The sequence below is a fragment of the Cetorhinus maximus genome, chromosome 17, assembly GCF_964194155.1.
Source record: "Cetorhinus maximus chromosome 17, sCetMax3.hap1.1, whole genome shotgun sequence".
In the NCBI taxonomy this organism is placed as follows: domain Eukaryota; kingdom Metazoa; phylum Chordata; class Chondrichthyes; order Lamniformes; family Cetorhinidae; genus Cetorhinus; species Cetorhinus maximus.
The window spans coordinates 40,001,608-40,025,517 of record NC_135895.1 but is presented as its reverse complement, the minus strand read 5'-3'; the positions used below and the strand labels follow the sequence as shown (position 1 = coordinate 40,025,517).

The 23,910-nt window shown below is 42.5% G+C and overlaps 1 protein-coding gene across 5 annotated transcripts in view; it reads right to left on the bottom strand.

Annotated features, from left to right (window-relative positions):
• The window catches only part of mast2 (microtubule associated serine/threonine kinase 2), a 544,666-nt gene that overhangs the window by 66,456 nt on the left and 454,300 nt on the right, over nt 1–23,910 (bottom strand). For all 5 annotated transcript variants that reach the window (XM_078561040.1, XM_078561041.1, XM_078561042.1 and 2 more), the window contains 2 exons: nt 18,429–18,530; nt 2,088–2,220 (listed from right to left, as the gene is read on the bottom strand). In XM_078561040.1, coding sequence (XP_078417166.1) covers nt 2,088–2,220; nt 18,429–18,530 — 235 coding nt within the window. The remainder of the gene's footprint in view (nt 1–2,087; nt 2,221–18,428; nt 18,531–23,910) is intronic.

Here is a 23,910-nt window from a genome sequence, read left to right as displayed (position 1 = left end):
CCTTCCAGTGAGAGAGAAAGAGAATGTAATGGGGACAGAGCTATCCCAACATCCACAGAGCAATTGAATGTACTCTTTTGTCGTTAAAAGATTTTCACAATGGATACTAGCACCTCTGTGTCAATCTCATGCTCTTCACCCTCAGAAATGAAGACACAAAAACTCTTTCTCCGGTACATGGATGACTGCTTCGGTGCCGCTTCATGCTCTCATCTGGATCCGGAAAAATTTATTCATTTTGCTTCCAATTTCCACCCCTCCATCATTTTCACGTGGTCCATCACAGACACTTCCCTTCCCTTCCTTGACCTCTCAGTCTCAATTTCTGGTGATAGACTGTCCACCAATATTCATTACAAGCCTACCGACTCCCACAGCTACCTCGACTACAGCTCTTCACACCCAGCTTCCTGTAAGGACTCCATCCCATTCTCTCAGTTCCTTTGCCTCTGTCACATCTGTTCTGATGATGCCACTTTTCAGAACAGTTCCTCTGACATGTGTTCCTTCTTCCTTAACTGAGATTTTCCACCCACGGTGGTTGACAGGGCCCTCAAACATGTCCGGCCCATTTCCCACGCATCCGCCCTCACACCTTCCTCTCCCTTCCAGAACCATGATAGGGTCCCCCTTGTCCTCACTTATCACCCCACAAGCCTCTGCGTTCAAAGTATCATTCTTCGCCATTTCCACCTACTCCAGCATGATACCACCACCAAACACATCTTCCCTTCACCCTCCCATCCGGCGGCTTTCTGCAGGGATTGTTCCCTCTGGGACACCCTGGTGCACTCCTCCATCACTCCCTACACCTCAACCCCCTCCCATGGCACCTTCCCATGCAACCGCAGAAGGTGCAACACCTGCCCCTTTACTTTCCCCCTCCTCACCGTCCAAGGGCCCCAACACTCCTTTCAAGTGAAGCAGCAGACAGGGTGACCGCATTGTGGAACATCTTCGGTCTGTCCGCAAGCATGACCCAGACCTCCCTGTTGCTTGCCATTTCAACACACCACCCTACTCTCATGCCCATATGTCTGTCCTTGGCCTGCTGCAATGTTCCAGTGAAGCTCAACGCAAACTGAAGGAACAGCACCTCATCTTCCGACTAGGCACTTTACAGCCTTCCGGACTTAATATTGAGTTCAACAATTTCAGATCATGAACTCTCTCCTCCATCCCCACCCCCTTTCCAATCCCACATTTTCCAATAATTTATAATTTAAAAAAATATATTTTTCTTTTCCCACCTATTTTAAAATTTATTTCGATCTATTGTTTTATCTCCACCTTTTGGCCCATTTCGATCCCCCTCCCCCACTAAGGCCATCTGCCACTAGCTTGTCCTGCTTGCTACCCTTAATATCCCCATTAGCACATTCCCTAGATAATATCACCACTGTCAACACCCCTTTGTCCTTTTGTCTATGACATCTTTGGCAATCTCTTCTTTGCCTCCACCTATTACTGTCCCTCTATCCAGCTCTACCTGTCCCACCCCCATCTACCAGCTTATTTTTCATCTCATTTCTCTATTCCTTAGTTCTGATGAAGAGTCATACTGACTTGAAACGTCAACTTTGTTCCTCTCCGCAAATGTTGTCAGACCTGCTGAGTTTTTCCAGCTATTTTTGTTTTTGTTACATAAAAACTAAGTATTGGCAGCAGAAAACGATAATGTTAGGTAGGTTGTGAAGATAAAAATGAAAGAAAAGGAGTATTAAAAAAAATATAGACAGAAAGGGAGGATAAAATAGGAGAAAGTGAGAAGTGACGAATGGAACATTTTTGGGATGAGATGATGTTTTCCATATACAGTGTGTGAAAATCTCAAACCTTGAAAGTTGCTGCTGTGACAGCTCTAAACAACCAACTACATTCAACACAGGTTTTGTGCACGAGATAGTCTTATTAAGTTAAATTTGTATACAGCCAAAAATAATACCATATTTGATTTCAATCTAATTATTGCTGTAATTCACTTTAAAATGCTTTGACTAGCAATTTATTGGTTAATCGCCAGACCATTTACAAACAAGCTCCCTTGTACTGGGTCAGCATTTTAACCTTTCAGTAAAATCACCTACCCTCCAAGGGATCCCTGGTGAGCCCCAGCTGACTGATGATGTAACGGGGAATGTCAGTCTTGATTCCTTGTCCTTCTTTGGCATGGCCTTCAGCTGCTTCCAACAAATGATAGAATTCCTCAGGATCAAATTCCTACAAACGCAAACCAATTTCTTTCAAAGTTTCAATTTGGATCAAATTTGATGATGACAAATGCAAAAATATGAAGTTATCATAGCACTCTCTGTTTCCTCTCCTTACTTTTCCACTTTTTCTCAAACATTCTTGAGGATTGGAAACCCTGCCAGTATTTGACATGTTGATCCATTTGATACCGCAAAGTATATATTATGCATAAAAGGCATAAACTTTTAACTATTATAGCAGCAAACTTGATTAAATTAAGTTGTTTGTACTTTTGTTTTGCACTGTATCTACTTAACATACCTTTAACATAAAAACTGTCCCTACTTAAAATATGGAGTGCTTAAGGCTACAGTTTAGTAGTAAACTACAGTTTACATCAATCTTTTCTCGCGGAAGCCAAAAGTGCCAAAAAGAATCTCAGATTTGAAAGGAATCCCACTGGAATATCATCAATCAACATAACACAACAGATCAACAGAGCAGGAGGAAAAATAATAAATGGCCATAATTCATCAAAAACTGTAAAGAGGTTGCTAGAACACAAATAGAGAGATTAAGATGCCTTTCCTGACATCCATTCTCTCATCTGGATTATGTATTTCAGGATATCCAAGGCAAATGGAACCTTAGCTTGCTCAATTGCTACAACATGCTGTACATCACTAGAATTACAAAGACATTCTAAATACAAGACCACTGTCATAATTTTTTGAGTATACCCTTATTCTGCAACTCTAGGGATCATGACTCGTATACTTTCATTCAGTAAATATGGTGCAATATGCTACATTCATTTAGGTTTCCTGATTTTTCTGCATTACAATCAAGAATTCTGCAGAATGCAGCCTGGCCTGAGTAACCTTTATAGAAAGCATTAGGTTTTCACTAATGCTGTGTAATTTTGCCTGCAAAAGTCAGCTTCACCATTTATATGCTCTGTAACTTAAAGAAAGGCTTAATCAAGTATCTATTAAAATGGTGAGCAGTGTAGAGGATTTGAGTGCCAACATAGTCACATCTTTTTGCTGTTAACAATGAGCCTGCTGCACTTCTTTAAAAAATCACTGATGAACACACAGAGCTTTGAACCATCAGTTTGAACAATTCAAATCCCCTGAGGAGTTAATCCATCGCAAAAATCAACAGCCTTCCTATTCATCATTATCGGAATCAATAAACCTCAAATTCCCTGCCTGAGTCTGTACTAATGCAGCTGAAATTAGTCTTGCCAAGATGCTTCATCACAGTTTGTTGACCCCTACAAATACGAGGCATGATAGTACATTTAATGAAGTTCAAAATATATAAAAGGACCACATGGGGTGGAAGCTACAGACTCTGTACTGTGCAATGGGGTTGTTAGTTTTAAATTGTATTATTCTGAGAATAGGCAAGCCACTACAATATACGCCAGGTGTTTGGCACCAACTATCTTGCCATTTCCCTTAAAAAGTTCAGCAGTTTATTTTTAAGAAAGAATTAATAAGTACTTTCAGCAATAAACTGTATTTTTCAAACTAATAATTTTTTAAAAATCATTTGGCTGTGATGAATTGGCAAACCTTTTAAAATTCCTCACCTCAGTGTAAAAAAACTAATATCAGAAAAGTTGATCACATTGCACTTTGCAATCATCATAATGGAGAATGTTTATTACCATGTTGTTGCACAACTGACATACAGTGTTAAATAGGGAGAAAGAATCTTTAAAGTAAAGTATTGTTTCTTAGTAAAATCTGCTCTATCAGTCAAGTGATCATAACGATGGCTGAGTTCTGTTTTTCTAAACTCCCCTTTCCTATCAGGAGACAGAACTGCAGAGAAAAACTTTCAGCACATAATAGCAGTCGGACACCATTAACAGAAAATTATATTTCCAACAGACAACTCAAGAATAAGAAAGTCCTATTAAATGTAAATAAATTTATGTAAATACATTTTATTTGCCCTCCCTGAAGCTTGCCATTATCTTTCCAACATCCCTCTCAGAACCAGGCAAGAGAGATGAAAAAAATGCTAGCTAATAAAATGTTCCTTTCACCTCTAGCCTCTAATTGTGCTGGTGCTTTCTCTCTCATTGCAACCTTCCTCATCTTTCTTTCATATTGAAGTTACTATGGTCAATGCATCTCTGAATTTTCATTTCTTGTTCCATCAAAGCTTCAAATATGTGATTCAACACAGTTTTCATCCTCGTGGAACTAAAATCAAAATGTACTTCAGTATTTCCCAACTTTTGTCCACATAGCAAAACACCCTAATTGAAACTAAAACTAGAAATGAAAGAAAAATTAGCTCTATATTAAAATATGAATGCACTGTGTGCTAACGTACTAGCTCATCAGGGTACTCAACTGCATTAAATGTGTGTAACTATCCCAAGGTAGTATACATCTATACTACTCATTCATTACGATAAAAATATAAAGCAATTTTTTTTACATCTCCTGGACCTGTACTGCATTTCCCAGCTATGCAGTTTGATCAGCACATTCCCATCCCAGGGCTTTGCAAATTCTTCACCGTAACTCGTCAACAGAAGGTGCACACTATGGCCCAGTTTCACCTACACCCTTATGTTCCCTCTGAGCCTTCACACTGAGGCATACTCCATTGTATTGTGTGGTATTTTTATTGAGGGATAGATCAACTAGCGCAAAACTGCACATCCATGAGGACGTAGGTAATCAGCAGCAGCACAATTGTATTCCACCACAATCATTAACCTCATAGACTGGCATATCCTTCACTCCTCCAACACCATCAAGCCATGTGACCAATCCTCAATGTGGACAATAGAAAAGCATGCTGGAAGCAGCAAAAGGCACACCTGAAAATGAGGTCAACCTGGTATCACTATAGGACAGGACCCACATGAATGCTAAATAGCAAAAACTGCACGCTATGGATAAAGTTAAGTGATCCTATAGCAATGGATCAGGTCTGCAACCTGCAATATTGGGTCAATTAAGCAGCTAACAGGAGTAGGAGGCTCCATGACAAAACCATCAACAAAGTGATAGAAGGAATCTTCAAAAGTACTATCAAGTGACATTTACTCACCAATTACCTACTCACCAAAGCTCACTTTGGATTCCGCAAGATCACTTGGCTCCACAACCCATTACAACCTTGGGCACAAAGCTGAATTCCAAATGTGAAGCAAGAGTGGCTGTCTTTGACATCAAGGCATCATTTGACTTAAGGTAGCATAAAGGAGCCTAGTAAACCTGAAGTCAATAAGGATCTGGTGGAAAACACTCCAGTGGCTGCAGCCATACCTGGCACAAAGGAAGGCGATTGTGGTTTCTGGAGGCTAGCCTTCTCAGCAACAATATGTTGTTGCAGGATTTCCACTGGGCAGTGTCCTAGTGTTCAGCTTCATTTGCAATTCCTCAGATAATGAAGCAACTTAAGTACACATTCAATAAGGCCTGGGCAACATCCAGAGTGACAAGTAACATTTATGTCACACAAGTGTCAGAAAATAATCTTCACCAGGGAGAAATTAAGAATGCATTTTTTTCTTGGGTGGATTGGTTCCCCCCTTTCTTCCCCTACCTCTTGACAGTCAGCCAGTGAAAGTATTGAGCAGAGATTCTTAGAAATGTGTGTCCAGTTGGTGACATATCAGTACCCAGAGGTTGTTGCCTGGTGGATGCCAGCTTTAGCCTGGACATAATTCTTTATAACTGAACTGAGAAGGGTCTAAGGTTGCTTTTTATTTCTCAGTGACATCAAAGTTCCATTGTAAATTAAGCCGGTAACGGGTAACACCTTGTCCTAATAGCAAGAAGCTTTAAGCGCATACAGCAAGAACGTCTGTTGGACCATGCGAGAGATCTGGGGCCAAGCTAAAAGGTTGGTTTCCTGAGAGGAAGTGTTGCTTTCTACAGTGACCCATTGTTCAGCATCTTGGAAGGGAAGGTAGCCTCTCATCATGGCCTGAATTAAAAGGTTGGTAAGCCTGGTACACAGCACTGACTTAGACTCGTAAAACATCAGGGCAATTGACACATTGCAAGTTGTCTGCAGATCTTTCCATCACGTTGACTTCAGCTGTCGATTGATGAGGAAATAGAAACTTCAAAATATCAACTGGTGGAATGCAGTAAAAAGGGTTCAGGCATGGGAACATGAGCTCATATATCTAAAGTAATGCTGGCCTACATGACTAGGCTGTAGAGAAGCAACTAACTGTGGCTGAATCTCTCGACCTCCATTGATGTGACTTGGTACTTAAGGATGTGGTGGAAACGCATTCATATAGTTTATGGTGAATTGTGCCACTGTGAAGAAGTACTATAATTTCAACTTTGATCTTGACACCCAGATGATAAACATGGCGATGGAAGATTGAAATGGATGTAATCCTTGATGGCAAATTCCAAAAAGTAAATAAAAAAGGGTCTGGCTTCTGACACAAGCGCTATCTGTAATGACTTGGCGGACCGGACAGGTTTCAACAAGAAGCAGAAAATTACAGAGCTTTTAAAATGCTACATGTTCGATCAGGGCTCTCTTCAGGAAGCTCTGCCACACCCCACCCCCACCCCCACCGGATTACCCGCATTTCAGGATCATTGGTCAAAGCCTCCAAGAACATCACGTGACCCCTGATTGACAGCAGAAGCAATATCTTCAGTTGCTACATTTCCTCCCCCTTTTAGTTTTTTTTTACAGTTTCTACTTACAGGAACTATTTGAATATACAACGACATGTACATACATACAACTTCAGGTGATTAAAGATTAAGGCCTGGTTTTCAGGCGGCGGGCGGGCTCGGCGGGAATGGGCAGGGGTGGTCGTGGGTCCGATCGGCTCCGTGCCACCATTTTGCGCGGGCGGGTCAATTAAGGCCCGCCCAGCATAATACACAAGCCGTAGCGCTCAGCACTACCCTGTGCAGGCGGGGGGAGGAGGGAGAGTCGGCGCCAGCGCTCCAATCTCCCCGAGGCACAGAGCTCTCTCAGGGAGATTGAATCAACATTGAAATAATTAAATAAACGGATTAAAAATGTATTTAAACATGTCCCCTCATATTACTCTGTCACATGAGATGGGACATGTTTTTATACGTTGAAACATTTTAAAATTTATTTAATAAAAGTTTTAGGAAACCTCATCCACCTTAAGGTTGGACAGGCAGCATTAACAATCACAATAATTACTTTGTTAATGGCCTTAATAGGGCGGTTACATTCCGGCGTGTGCCCGTCGAACAAAATATTGCGGGACTGCATGATGACGTCGGGACGCATGCCCGACATCATCACGCATCATTTTACGCGTCGGCGTGTCAGGCCTGCCCCCGCACGCCGACTGAAAAATCCTGCCATAAGTCTCTCAGGTGCTTTCTTATTTGGTTAGAGTGGCATAGCTCCACCACTTGAGGTTCTTCCACAGGATTGACATGATCAGGAACTGCAGTACGAGATATATCATTAGAAAGTAGCAGATCAGGGTTAGGCAACTCTAGAGACATCAGACATGTCTATTCTATGTCAATCTGTCACCTCAGGGATTAATGGTTCGACTTTAATCACAGGTGGAATAGTTGGTTGTTGGAATGTCTCTATCACGAGTATGGTCCACGTGTTTTCAAACAATTCTGTCTTCTGCTTCCACCTGGAAGGATAAGGGACCAGTCTCTGAGTCAATGGTTCTAGGAGCCCAACAAGGTCCACTTCCGAAATTCCACACGAATCCTGTGTCTCCTGCAGTGAATGTGCAAGCTTTGCTATGAATATCGTGACTCAATTTTTGATTGCTCTGATTCCTCTCTACCTTCCTCTCTAAATTTGGAAATACCAGACTTAACCTTGTACATAGGCGGCGTTTCATCAGAGCTCAGACAACGCTGAACCCACAGTCGAATGAAGCGTTGTATGAAAACTGAGAAGAAAGCAGAAAGTCGAGTTTCTAGAGTACCTTCTGATAACCTTTTCATACCGGATTTGAAAGTTTGCACAGCTCTCTCAGCTAAGACATTTGATGAGGGATGGTATGGGGCTGATTTAGTATGCCTGATTCCAGATAAATTCATGAATCTCTGAAACTCTGCACTGGTAAAGACTGCACCATTATCAGAAATTATTTCCGGTAGGCCATGTATGCTAAAACAATGACGCAGCTTCTCGATAGTTGTGCTCGATGTTGGTGATCTGACCTCTATAAAATGGGATTAGGATAGTTAGGTATTTGTTTGACCGGCGCAAACTCAATAGGCCGAAGGTCCTTTTTCTGTGCTGTAAACCTCTATGACTCTAGACTCTGATTTCATATACATCCATCCATTTAGAATCTGCATCTATGATCAATAAAAACATGGTACCTACAAATGGTCCTATATAATCCATATGTAGTCTAATCCAGCGTAGACCAGGCCACTCCCACAGATACAGTGGGGCTAAAACAGGCAACTTCTGCTGTTGCTGACAATGGAGACAGTGCTTGACCATGCTTTCAATGTCACTGTCAATGTCTGGCCACCAGACATAGCTTCGTGCAAGCATTTTCACCTTTGATATGTCTGGATGCGCACTGTGAAGCTCTGTCAAGAGTGGCTCCCTTCCTTGCGAAGGGATGACAACTCTTGATTCCCACAACAAAATTCCATCTTGACAACTTAACTCTGTTTTTCAGGCATGGAATGGTCTCATCTCTTCAGGTACAGGTGAATTTGACCACCCTTGCAAAATAAGGTCTCTGACTTTCGACAAAATTGGATCTCTCTTTGTCCAATTCCTAATTTGCTTTGCACACACAGGCGAAGAATCCAAGAAATTCAGTAATAGCACAAGTTCTTGTGGTACTGGAGCATGTGACAATGCCATCTGGTAACAAGAGACGACTGAGTGCATCTGCATTTGTCATATGTAAGCCAAGACGCTACATAAAGGTATACTCATACACAGATAATATCAAAGCCCAACATTGTATTTTTGCTGATGTTATTGGCAGAATGGCCTTATCCTTACTGAATAAACCCATTAATGGTTTATGGTATATTTCCAGCATCCAATGCTCTTCATTCTAGCCCCTGGAGCTCTAGTGTCCGGTTAGCCTTTTCTAATCTGATTTCTGGCTTTTCCTTTTCTTTTTGCCGCAGAGTTTTGCTTTGCCCTTCATTTTGATTTCACAGTCAGCCAAGTTTCTCTCTGGTGAAATCTTAACTTGGTTCAGTTCGGTAGTTGAGTTACCCATGGCTTCATTATCCACTCGCATCTTGGAAAGTTCTACAACTTTCCTTCTAATGCCTCTTTTGTTTCATTCAGCTGATTCTTCAGCTCTTCACTCTCTTTCTTGTATCTCTTGGCTTCCTCCTGGAATATTGAACATTGTTGAGTCTTCTCTGCCAACTGTTTCTTCAGTTTGTTCAGAGTGGCACTAATTCATTTTGTTTTTCTTTATGATTTTCCAGAGGAACCAACTCTGACCTGAGGGATCCATGCAGCATGTGAAGGTCCTTCAATTCTCCTAACTCATCCCAAAATACACTGTTGTATTTCCTTTGCAGTTCAGGAACTCCTCCTGTTCTCAGGTGAAATATTTCAGACCAGTCAAGCTTGATTTTCTGAAACCAGCCTCGGCCCAGAAGACTAAGTCCTTCTCCTGTCACTATTATCACTGGAAGCTGAGCTGTCTGTTGCCTATAAGGCATGAGCACTGTGGTGATGCCCTTTACCTGTAAACATTCTCCAGTGTATATTTTCAATTTAGCGGTTGTCTGCTCCAGATTCAGTGGCTGGGTACCTTCATTTAGGTATTTAAATGTGGGCTCCCCCACCACTGTGGTTGAGGCTCCCATATCTACCTCCATTATTAGTGGCTTCCCGCTAACTTGGATTGTGACAGTGATAGGTTCGGTTTTTAAAGTGGTGACGTTACACAGGGAATAGATGTCAGTATCAGCAGCTTCAGGTTTTGCTGTATTTTTCAATTCTATCATGTTGGTTTGTTGCCTTATGGGCTGTTTCAGCTTCGCCCTGCATTGCCTTACTATATGACCTTTCTTATGGCCTCCTTGAATCTGCAGGTGTCCGGTATATGGTCACCCCCACATCTTTAACAGATTAACCTTGGAGTTGCTGCTGAAGTATTTCTACTAGGCCTTTTCTTTTTTCTAACAGTGGACATTGCCTCTCGCTTCGCTGCTGTGTCTCTGGCTTTCACGCCACGCACGGCAGTAGGTTCCCGCCCCACATGAAAAACAGCGCCATGTTGTACGTGTTGCAAAGCCTGCAAGTTTCTCGCAGCGCTTTCCACAGCAAGTGCTATTTCCAGGGTGCACTTCAAATCGATGTCGACCTCTGCGAATAAATGGCGCTGAATGGCATCGTCATGAACTCCACAAACAAATCGGTCCCGCAGCATATCATTTAGTGTGTCCCCGAAGTCACAGTGCTCAGTCAACTGCTTCAACTTCGCTATGTAGGTTGTGATGCACTCTCCCAGGGCCCTGACTCTGGAATTAAACTTAAACCACTGCATTATTACGGATGGCTTTGGCTGGAATTGCGTTTTCACGAGGTCCACTAATTCATTAGAATTGGGCGCGTTTGGGGCTGACAGACTGCAGATAAGACTGTATGTTTTTAGAGCTTTTCAGATGCTACATTTTCGATCTGGACTCTCGTCAGAAAGCCCCGTCCACAAGATTACCCACGCTCAGGGCTCATTGGTCGGAGCCTCCAAGAACATCACTTGACCCATGATAGACAGTAGGAGAGGCTATACCTTCAGTTACTAAGCTGTCTCTGGTTAAACCAGCACAATTTGTTTCCATCGGTTGCAAAAGTGGTAAGATCTTTTCCCAAGTAAATTGTCATATCCAGTGGACAAAAGAATAAACATCCCATTAAAATTTTAATGTTTGTCTGCACCTATTGACTTTTTTCCGGTATAAATTCCTACGTCCACAATGGAAACTGCCTGTTATCACAGCAAACGCCAAATAGAGGTACTGTAGCACTACCACAGGTAGAAAGGTGTAATTACTGTATGGCGAGTTTACATTAGCAGCTGCCATTATAAATATGGATATAAGAATCTATAATGACAATACAAAATAATACAGCAATGTATGAATTTAAATAGGGACTGAAATACATATGAGCCCTGGTCCATCTTCTAACCTTCCTCCACCTGTACAGTACAGTGGAGTTTGATTTCCCATGTACAACTGCATTTAGCTCAATATTTCTTTTGTATGAAGGCACTGTTGTTCAGAAGGCTGTCCAAGGGAGCAGGGGGTTGGTATGGGGGGCGGGGGCAATAGTAGAGAGCAGAATAGAAATGTGGCAATGATAGAGGATTCCACAATTAGGGGCATAGATGGTGCTCTCTGCAACCACAAATGAAAAGGTCCAAATGATCTACCTTATGCAAGGTTAATGGGGTATCTTGAGGTGGCCAGAGAGGAATTTGGAAACAGAAGTGGAATAGGCAGTTATTGTGATTCAAGTCAGAACAGAATATATTGATAGGAACAGGGAGGATGTCCTGCTGAAAGAGCATCAGGAGTTAGCAGCTAAATTAAAAAAACAGGAACTCGAAGGTCATAACCTCTGAACCACAAGCAAATTGGCACAGAAACAGGCAGATCAGGGCAATTAAAATGAGACTAAGGGGCTGGTGTGAGAAAGTGGGATTTAATTTCCATGGGACACTAGCACCGGAAGAGGAAGGAGCCATATTGATGGGACAGGCTTCATATGAACCAGAGTGGGGGTAGTGTCCTAGAGGAAAGTGTAAGTAGGGGTGGAGTAAGGTGGGGAGAGGGGTCTAAAAGAATAAAGATATAAAGGGTAACGAAAGAGGCATATACTAAGTACATAAACAGCAGAGGAGAGCATGACAAGGAAGTCAAAGGAAGACATAGGAGAAGTCAAAAAATAGGAAAAAGAGGAAATATGATATTAAATTATCAAGAAACATCAAACAAAATATCAAAATATTCTAGGCACACAAAGAAGCAAAGGAAAAACAGGATGAAAATAGGGCCACTGGAGGGGATACAGAATAAAATCACAGACAGCATAGAGTCATAGAGGTCTTCAGCACAGAAAAAGGCCCTTTGGCCCATTGAGTCTACGCCAGTCAAACAAGTACCTAACTATTCTAATCCCATTTTCCAGCACTAGGCCCATAGCCTTGTATGCCATGGCATCGCAAGCGCACATCCAAATACTTCTTAAATGTTACGAGGGTATCTGCCACTACCACCCTTTCAGGCAGTGAGTTCCAGATTCCCACCACCCTCTGGGTGAAAAAATTCTTCCTCACATTCCCTCTAAACCTCCTGCCCCTTACCTTAAATCTATGCCCCCTGGTTATTGATCTCTCCACCAAGGAGAAAAGTTCCTTCCTGTCTACCCTATCTATGCCCCTCATAATTTTATACACCTCAATCATGTCCCCCTCAATCTCCTCTGGTCCAGGGAAAACAATCCCAGTCTATCCAATCTCTCCTCATAACTAAAACTCTCCAGCCCAGGCAACATCCTGGTAAATCTCTTCTGCACTCACTCTCGTGCAATCACATCCTTCCTATAATGCAGATTCCAGGACTGCATGCAATACTCTAGCTGTGGCCTAACCAGCATTTTATACAGTTCCAGCATAACCTCCCTGCTCTTATATTCTATGCCTCAGCTAATAAAGGCAAGTATCCCACATGCCTTCTTAACCACCTTATCTACCTGTCCCGCTACCTTAAGGGACCGGTGGACAAGCACACCAAGGTCCTCTGATCCTTGGTACTTCCCAGGGTCCTACATTCATCATGTATTCCGATGCCTTGTTTGTCCTGCCCAAGTGCATCATCTCACACTTATCTGGATTAAATTCCATTTGCCACTGATCAGCCCATTTGACCAGCCCCTCTATATCCTCCTGTAATCTAAGGCTATCCTCCTCACTATTTATCACCCCACCAATTTTAGTGTCATCCGCAAACTTACTGATCAACCCTCCTACATTCAAGTCTAAATCGTTTATATATACCACAAATAGCAAGGGACCCAACACCGATCCCTGTGGAACCACATTGGACACAGGCAACCAGTCACAAAAACACCCCTTGACCATCACCCTCTGCTTCCTGCCACTCAGCCAATTCTGGATCCAATTTGCCAAATTACATTGGATCCCATGGGCTCTTAACTTCGTTATCAGTTGCCCATGCGGGACCTTATCAAAAGCCTTGCTGAAGCCCAAGTAGACTACGTCAAATGCATTGTCCTTATCAACACACCTGGTCACCTCTTCGAAAAATTCAATCAAATTGGTCAGACATGTCCTCCCCTTAACAAAGCCATGCTGACTGTCCTTGATTAATCCCTGCCTCTACAAGTGTAGATTAATTCTGTCCCTCAGTCCTTCCAATAGTTTCCCCACCACTGAGGTTAGACTCATTGGCCTGTAGTTCCCTGGTTTATCCCTTCCTCCCTTCTTGAATAACAGTACCACACTGGCTGTCCTCCAGTCCTCTGGCACCTCTCCTGCGGCCAGAGGGTATTGAAAATTATTGCCAGTGCCCCTGCTATCTCCTCCCTTGCCTCACTCAACAGCCTGGGATACGTTTCATCTGGGCCTGGAGATTTATCTACTTTTAAGCCTGTCAGACCACTTCGAACCTCCTCCCTTTCTATGCTAATTTCTTTAATTATATCACAGTCCTTTTGCCTGATTTCCATACCCACGTCGTCCCTCTCACTTGTGAACACTGACACAAAGTATTCATTTAGGACCCTACCTACGTCTTCCGGCTCCACACACAAATTACCGCGATGGTCCTTAATGAGCCCTACTCTTTCCCTAGTTATCCTCATACTCTTAATGTACTTGGAAAATAACTTTGGATTTTCCTTTATTTTACCTGCCAATATTTTTTCATGCCCCTTTTTTGCTCTCTTAATTTCCTTTTTATGTTCCCCTCTACACGTTCTCTAGTCCTCTAGGGTTTCCGCTGTTTTGAGCCCTCGGCATCTGCCACAAGCCATCCTTTTTCTCTTTACTCAATCCTGTATATCCCTCGCCATCTAGGGTTCCCTGGATTTGTTGGTCCCACCCTTTATCTTTACTGGAATATGTTGGCCCTGTACTCTCTATTTCCTTCTTGAATGAGTCCCACTGCCCTGATGCAGATTTACCTAAAAGTAGCTGCTCCTAGTCCACTCTGGCCAAATCATATCTTATCTTATTAAAATTGGCCTTCCCCCAATTTAGAACTCTGATTTCTGGCCCATCCTTGTCCTTTTCCACAGCAACCTTGAATCTAACGGAGTTATGATCACTAACTGCAAAATGTTCCCCCACTGATACCTCTACCACTTTCCCAGCTTCATTCCCTAAAATTAAGTCCAGGACCACCCTCTCTCTTGTAGGACCTTCCACGTACTGGCTTAAAAAGCTCTCCTGGATGCATTTTAAGAATTCCGCTCCCTCTAAACCTATCACACTATGACTAACCCAGTTAATGTTGGAGAAGTTGAATTCCCCCACTATTACTACCCTATTATTTTTACACTTCTCTGAAATTTGCCTACATATCTGCTCTGCTATTTCTCTGACTGTTTCGGGGCCTACAGTACACTCCAAGTAATGTGATTGCTCCTTTTTTGTTTTTCAGTTCTACCCATGTGGCTTCATTTGAGGAGCTTTCTAAGATGTCAGCCCTCCTTACTGCTGTAATTGATTCCTTGATCAATATTGCGATCTCCCCTCCTCTTTTACCTGCTTCCCTGTCTCACCTGAAGACCCTATTCCTGGAATATTGAGCTGCCAATCCTGCCCCTCTCTCAACCATGTCTCTGTGACAGCAGTGACATCATACTTCCATGTGTTAATTTGTGCCCTCAACTCATCTGCCTTATTCGCCAGGCTCCTTGCATTCAAATAAATAGCATCCAACCTTGCCAAACTTGCTTGTACCTTAAGATAAAAGCAAAATACTGCGGATGCTGGAAATCTAGAACAAAAACAAAAATACCTGGAAAAACTCAACAGGTCTGACAGCATCTGCGGAGAGGGATACAGTTGACGTTTCGAGTCCGTATGACCCTTCATCAGAATTTTTTTTTCTGATGAAGGGTCATACGGACTCGAAACGTCAACTGTATCCCTCACCGCAGATGCTGTCAGACCTGCTGAGTTTTTCCAAGTATTTTTGTTTTAGTCCCTTGTGCCTTAACTGGCCTATAATTTCTATGCCTTCCGGACTCACTTGCTCTCTCTTCTAATTTTGGCTGTGCATCTCCCCCTGCTAAACCTCCTCTCAGGATCCCATCCCCCTGCCAAGTTAGTTTAAATACTTCCCAACAGCACGAGGAAACTTCCCTGCAAGGATGTTGGTCCTATTCTGGTTCAGGTGCAACCCGTCCACCTTGTACAGGTCCCACCGCCCCCAGAAACGGTCCCAATGTCCCAGCAATAGTAAAATGGCAGAAATGTGAAATAATTCATTTGTTTCCATTTTTACGAGGGAGACAGGTGGACAACACTTAAGAAAATTAGGTTAGAAATGATATAACCGCATTTAATATTTAATTTTTTTATTTTAAATAAACTAATCAAACTCAAAGAGGGTAAAATCCCTTCCAGATGGATTACATCTATGCATTTTAAAAGAATCTATGGACCGGATAGCAGAGGCACTATTATGCATATTTAGTAATTTGTTACCAAAAAGTGTTTTGCCAGCAGGCTGGCAGCTATTTAACCTGATATCTTTATTTAAGAAGGGAGATAGAACATGTCTGAGAAACTATAGATCAGGCAACTTAACTCAGTGGTAAGAAAAGTAATGGGATCCCTATGAAAGGAGAAAAAGAAAAACATCTAGAAACCAAGGATATAATAACAAATAGTCAGCATGAACTCAAAAGGGAAAGTCTTACTTGACCAACCTCACTGAATTATTTGAAGAGGTAACAGAGAATGCAGACAGATCAGTGATTCTCAAACTTTCTTGTCCGTGGACCACCTGCAGGTCCTAGCCCACCAGCTTCCACTTGCCAACATGAAAAAAATTCATCAGAATTAATAGGAAGAATGGTGTTGCTTTGGATGCGACACCAATAAGGTTGCGTCTGGTTCCAAGCTGGAGAACTTCAGTCTCATATCAGGCTCCATGTTTAGCCAGTTCCTCCTGTTTCTTTTCAGCCCTAAAAATGTGAAAATCTTACATCACAGTTGTATGTTGTTGGGAAAGGCAGTAAGGTGCTTCAAAGAGGTGGGGGTGACCTGTTCTCTTGTTTGGCCTTGGCAATCACGTTGTGCATCAGTGATATGTATTTTGGACCAGCCCGTGGACCACATGGAGGACCATCGCGGACCACCAGTAGTCCGCAGACCAGACTTTGAGAACCACTGATCTAGATTTACAAAAGGACTTTGGTAACATACCACATAGTAGATAAATGAATAAAGTATATTCAGGGTAAAATGAGCAGAAAGAATAGCTAGCCAGCCTGAAGACAGAAAGCAGAAAGTAGGAGTAAAGGGTAGCTATCCAGAAGGTGGAAAGTGCAGTCCTCACAAGAGTCAGTTCTGGAACAACTGTTCACAATTTATATTATTAATTTAGACTTTGTGATCAAAAACATTATTTCTAAATTTGCAGATGACACCAAGCTTGGGGGCGTGGGTGGAATTTTCAATATTGAGGAGGACAGCAACAAATTACGAGACAACATTAATAAACTTACATAATGGGCATATAATTGGCAAGTTAATTTCAGCATAGACAAGTATTATATTTTAGTAAGGAAAATTAAGGAGATCATATTCAAGAATCTAAATGGGATAGAGAACAAAAGGATCTCAAGAATACGAAAATCACAAAAACAGTGATGTAGGTTCATAAGATATTTTACAAAAAGCAAACCAAGCACTTGAGTTTAGTTATGCTAAACCTGTATCAAACCTTAGGCGGACCACAGGTAGAACTTCGCGCAATTCTTGATGCCATGTTATAAAAAAGAATATAGCTAGTGAGGACAATAAAGAGATTTACAAGGATGGTACCAGAAATGCATGGTATGCCCATCGGGAAAGGAAGAACAGGCTGGCCACTTTCATTCAAAGGCTAAGGGGGGTGACCTCTTTCACCAAAGGCTCAGCTATTTTTGTGAGCAGCTAATCTTTTTAACACTTCCACGGATGGGACTTTTTGGCCTTTTAAAATCTGCACCCATCTTCATTTCAAGAAATAGCTGGAAAAGTTCACTTTTAAAAGCTATAAAGAAATTTAAAAGTTTAATTTAAATTTAAAAGCTTAAAAACCATTCCTAAATAATATCTGCTCCCTCCTAATATTTTGGAATAAATTTTACAACAGGCTTTTTTTATACATCTTAGTGTATGTTTCTCTTACTAGCCAATAAATCGTATGCTGGCAGTCACTGTGAACAGTCACATTTCTGCCCTTTAAAATGGGCAAAACATGAAGCACAGACAGCTGAACTGCCAAACCACCAATAAAAAATATATGTATATCTATATAATTTATGGCAGAAGTACTTAAATCATGTAAAAAAAGACAATCAGCCATCTGATCCAAACATTCACACTGATGCATAATCTTCTTGACCGGGATTTTGATTTGAGATCTCGAGTGAAGCACTGATAGAGCAATTATATCTTTGATGTTCCCTCTGTTAATACTGATTTTTTTTAAACCTTGCCCATGTTCAAAGCTACTAAAAAGAGCCTCAAATAGCATTGGCTGGACACAACACATTAATTTTGTATTCACCTGCTCACCCACCTCTACGAACCTATTTTGTGACAAAGTAAGAATTGCTTCTTTGGGGTGGATCAACGTAACGTACATTTCTGCAGTGTTTTGTGACACATTCATTTATAACGAATGCAGATTCGATTTAAGAGCTGCTTCATGAGATTCACAGGGAAGCGTGGCAAGTTGGAAGTCTGGGACAGCTGCAGAATCTTGTCTTTTAATAGCATTTCATACTATTTTAGAGCAATTTACAGTCAAAAAGTACCTACCCATACATTTAAAGGACTACTACATGAACCTTAAACTAATTTTTTCTATTTGTACTATTTCACAATGCAATTTAAATGTAACGAGATTATAATGATCTGGTTGGCCTTGAAAACTTATTAACCTTCCTGCTTCAATTCTGTGCATACATATTTTATTGATGGACATACAAGTAATAGGTACATGAAAGGTTACTCTCACCAGACACTCAAGCAGCCGTGCTGGGCGAGCAATAACGATCATCAGCTTCTTCACCAGCTGGGTCACGAATGCTACCTCCGAACTCTCTGACCGCTCGTGGGCCTGTAAAATAAAAGTCACATTAATGTTTCAACAATGGATGCATTAAGCCAGCGCACGATTCATTACAGCAACAATAGAAACTCTGCTATGCGTGCACATGCCACACAATGCCCTGTCTCAAAAATAAGACCTTTAGTAAGAACAGAAGAGAGGGACTCAACTTGTAACACTGTGTCTGCCAAAAACCGTGCACACCTCTGATGCTCCAAAATTCGCAGCAAGATATTATCTTGCTCAAAAGATAATCTAGACATGTTGCTTTGATGCCTCCTAAGCCCCTTTTGAAACGTGCTGCATTACAAACTAAAACCTCAATGTGTGTCTGCAAGTTAAGCAGCACACAACCATTAGCATCTGAAGCTGATGTCATGTTTGTTTGAGGAATGCCTATGTCATTCCAGTACACAGTGAATCCCAATGACATAATCACCAGCAGAACAATCTACCAAGGCAAGTTATGCTCTGTCTGAAAGACCATCCGTCACCACCAGTGATCACTGGAGCACGAAATTAAAATGACCCGCCATTCCCCCTCCCCTCCAGGTCCTTACCATGCTCCATTCTAAACCCGCTCAAACCAGGTGCATGGGAAGCAATAATAAATGTGTTTCAAAGAGAAAACAAACACAAACATTTTTTTTCTTACAAGCATTGTTCAGCTTCAAATTTTCTCTGTTAAACAAACCTTCCCATTTATTACTGCTGGTTTTTAAAATCTATATTTTTTTTAGGCTTCCAAATTAATGATCAGTTTTTTTGCAGGATAGGATATCTGAAAGATCATCGCAGCAAAACTAAACACCAGCAAATCCAGATATTAGTGAGGAGTACTATTCAAAATAATTCTTAAAATTATTAGAAAAGAAAGCATATACGTGGAATCCGACAAGTTTCTGAATGATGTCGCTGAAAAGCAGCGTGCAGATAAGAAATAGGGGGCCAAGGGGAACTTCAGAAATAATAGTGCTACAGCGGGAAATATTCCAAATATCTTCCAAATATTATTTCCCAGTTTTTTCACAGACTATAACGGTGTAACATAGATGATGGTCTTTGAGGCTGGCTTAAATTAGTTAGAAAACTAAGCTGAGCAGGATCATTTGCTTTTCCCCTCTACAAACCTTTTATCTGGATTTCTTCAAAGGCTCATCGTCAACACACTGTTAACTGTACAAGGTGTATTTGCTGAGATTCTTAGCCACATGACAGCTCTCTGTACTTTCTTTTATCCAAAGAAGCGTCATTAGGGGTGCAAATAATATTTTTAATGAGTGACCTACGCCATAGGAATTAACAATGCCATATTATGGAGATGTATTCTTCTCCCAGAATCCACAAAGAACATCAAAGGTTTCTCTTCTCGCTGTAGCACCATTATATCTGAAGTTCCCCAAGGATCTATGCTTGACCCCCTATTTCTTATCTGCATGCTGCTTTTCAATGACATCATCCAAAAACACGTCAGGTTCCACATGTACACTGATGACACCCAGTTCTACCTCACCACCACCTCCCTCAGCCCCTCCACCGCCTCTGTGTTGGCAGGCTGCTTGTTGGTATCTAGTCCTGGGTGAGCCAAAATTTCCTCCAACTAAATATTGTGAAGACTGAAGCTTTGTCTTCAGCCTCCACCACTACCAATTCCATCACTCTCTGGCCATCATTTTAGGCTGAACAAGCCTGTTCTCAACTTCGGTATTCTATTCAGCTCTGAGCTGATTTGCCAATCCTGAATCCTTTCCAAAACAAAGATCACTTACTCCCACCTCTGTAACATCACCAGGCTTTGTCACTGCCTCAGCCCACTTGCTGCTGAAACACTCATTCACTCTTTTGTTAAATCCATACTTGACTATTTTAATACTCGCCAGGCAGACCTCCCACCTTCCATTTTCCATAAATTTAAGCTCATCCAAACTATGCTGCCCATATCCTAACTCATACCAGTCCCATTCAACGATCACCCGGTGGCATCCACTGATCCTGCAATGCCTCAATTTTACAATGCTCATTCCAGTGTTCAAACCTCTCTGTGGCCTCACCTCTTCCTAGCTTTGTAACCTCCTCTAGCCCAATAATCTCAGAGAACTCTGCTTTCTTCCAACTCTGGTATCTTGGGCACCTCTTAATTTTTGTTTGATAATGCTCCTGTGAAGCACCTTGAGATGTTTTAATATGTTAAAGGTGCCATATAAATGCAAATTGTTCTTGATCAGGCCCAAAACACACTGAAAAATCTTCACAGTTGCAAATTCTGTCTGCTATCCTATTGTCTAATATTTACAGATAGATAGTGGCATATACTACAACATAACAGCCTTGAAATAACTTTGGTCTGGTACCAAGTTAGTAACATGTTATACACTGAAACATGCATATGTGCCACCTGCTTTTGATGTCTAGTCAATACTCATGGTTAAAAGTCACAACAAATGGCAATACCATAGCATTCTGGTGATAACGTTTGTGCATAAAGGGGTTTTGCAGACCATTGTATCAACTTCCAGACACTTGCTACAAATTTACAAAATCCTTAAGGGGCTAGACAGGGTAGACGAAGAAAGGATGGTTCCCCCAGCTGGGGGGCTAAAAACCAGGGGACAGAGTTGCAGGATAAGGGAAAAGCTATTTAGGACAGGGATGAGGAAGAATTTCTCCACTTAAAGGGCAGTGAATCTTTGGAATTCTCTAGCCCCGAGGGCAGTGAATGCTCATTCATTGAGCATGTTCAAGACAGAGATTGGCAGATTTCTAGATACAAATGGCATCAAGGGGTATGGGGATAGTGTGAGAAATTGGCGTTGAGGTAGATGAGCAGGCATTTTCCAAATTCATTTTTGACAGGATGTAGGCTTCGCTGGCTAGGCCAGCATTTATTGTCCATCTCTAACTGCCCTTGAGAAGGTGGTGGTGAGATGGCTTCTTGAACCACTGCAATCCCTGTAGTGTAGGTACACCCACAGTGCTGTTAGGGAGAGAGTTCCAGGGTTTGGCCCAGCGACAGTGAAGGAATGACGATATATTTCCAAGTCAGGATGGTGAGTGGCTTAGAGGGGAACTTCAAAGTGGTGGTGTGCCCATGTGGCTGCTGCCCTTGTCCTTCTAGGTGGTAGCTGTTGTGGGTTCAGAAGGTGCTTTCTAAGGAGTCTTGCTGAATTCCTGCAGTACATCTTGCAGATGGTACACACTGCTGCTACTGTTCGTCAGTGGCGGTGCGAGTGAAAGTTTGGGGAAATGGTGCCAGTCAAGCAGAATGCTTTGTCCTGGATGGTGTCAAGCTTTTTGAGTGCTGTTGGAGCTGTTCTCAACCAGGTAGGTGGAGAGCATTCAATCACACTCCTGACCTGTGCCTTGTAGATGGTGCCTAGGCTTTGGGGAGTCAGGAGATGAGTTACTCGCCACAGGATTTCTAGTCACTGACCAGTTCTTGTAGCCACAGTGCTTATATGGCTAGTCTAGTTCAGTTTCTGATCAATGGTAACTCCCAGGATATTGATAGTGGGGAATTCAGTGATGGTAATGTCACTGAACATCAAGGGCGATGGTTAGATTCTCTCTTGTTGGAGGCGGTCATTGCCTGGCACTTGTGTAGTGCGAATGTTACTTTCCACTTCTCAGCCCAAGCCTTGATATTGTCCTGGTCTTGTTGCATTTGGACATGGACTGCTTCAGTATCTGAGGAGTCACAAATGGTGCTGAACATTGTGCAATCATCAGCCAACATCCCCACTTCTGACCTTATGATGGGAGGAAGGTCATTGATGAAGCAGCTGAAGATGGTTGGGCCTAGGACACTACACTGAGTGACTGCTGCAGTGATGTCCTGGAACTGAGATGATTGACCTCCAATAATCATAACCATCTCCCTTTGTGCTAGGTATGACTCCAGCCAGTGGAGAGATTGCCCCCTGATTCCCATTGACTCTAGTTTTGCCAGAGTTCCTTTACACTACACTCTGTCAAATGCTGCCTTGATGTCAAGGGCGGTCACTCCCACCTCACCTCGGGAATTCAGCTCTTTTGTCCATGTTTAAACCAAGGCTGTAATGAGGTCAGAAGCTGAGCGACCCTGGCGGAACCCAAACTGGGCATCAATGAACAGGTTATCGTTAAGCAAGTGCCGCTTGATAGAACTGTTGATGACTGCTTCCAGCGCTTTACTGATAATTGAAGGTAGACTGATGGGCCAGTAATTGGCTGGGTTGGATTTGTTCTGCTTTTTGAGTACAGGACATACCTGGGCAATTTTCCACATTGCTGTGTAGATGCCAGTTCTACCTGTACTGGAACAGCTTGGCTAGGGGTGTGGCAAGTTCAGGAGCACAAGTCTTCAGTACTATTGCTGAAATATTGTCAGGGCCCATAGCCTTTGTATTATCCAGTGCCTTCAGACATTTCTTGATATCACATAGAGCGAATTGAATTGGTTGAAGACTGGCATCCGTGATGCTGGGGACCTCTGGAGGAGGCCGAAATGGATCATCCACTCGGAACTTCTGGCTGAAGATTATAGCAAATGCTTCAGCTTCATCTTCTGCACTGATGTGCTGGGCTCCTCCATCATTGAGGATGGGGATATTTGTGGAGCCTCCTCTTCCAGTGAGTTGTTTAATTGTCCACCACCATTCACGACTGGATGTGGCAGGAACACAGAGCCGTTGCTTGTGGAATCACTTAGATGCCTATCATTTGCTGCTTATGCTTTTTGCCATGTAAGTAGTCCTGTGCTGTAGCTTCACCAGGTTGACACCTCATTTTTAGGTATGCCTGATGCTGCTACTGGCATGCCCTCCTACACTCTTCATTCAACCAGGATTGGTCTCCTGGCTTGATAGTAATGATAGAGTGGGAGATATGTCAGGCCATGAGGTTACAGATTGTGGTCGAGTACAATTCTGCTGCTGCAGATGGCCCACAGCACCTCATGGATGCCCTGTCTCGAGTTGCTATAACTGTTCGAAATCTATCCCCACTTAGCACGATGGTAGTGCCACACAACACGATGGAGAGCATCCTCCATGTGAAGACGGGACTTCGTCTCCACAAGGACTGTGCGGTAGTCACTCCTACCGATACTGTCAAGGACAGATGCATCTGCGGCAGGCAGGCTGGTGAGTGTGAGGTCAAGTATGTTTTTCCTTCTTGTTGGTTCCCTCGCCACCTGCCTCAGACCCAGTCCAGCAGGTATGTACTTTAGGGCTCCGCCAGCTTGGTCTGTGGTGGTACTACCAAGCCACTCTTGGACACTGAAATCCCCCACCCACAGTACATTCTGTGCCCTTTACACCCTCAGTGCATCCTCCAAATGGTGTTCAACATGGAGGAGCACTGATCCATCAGCTGAAGGGTGGCGGCAGGTGGTAATCAGCAGGTGGTTCCT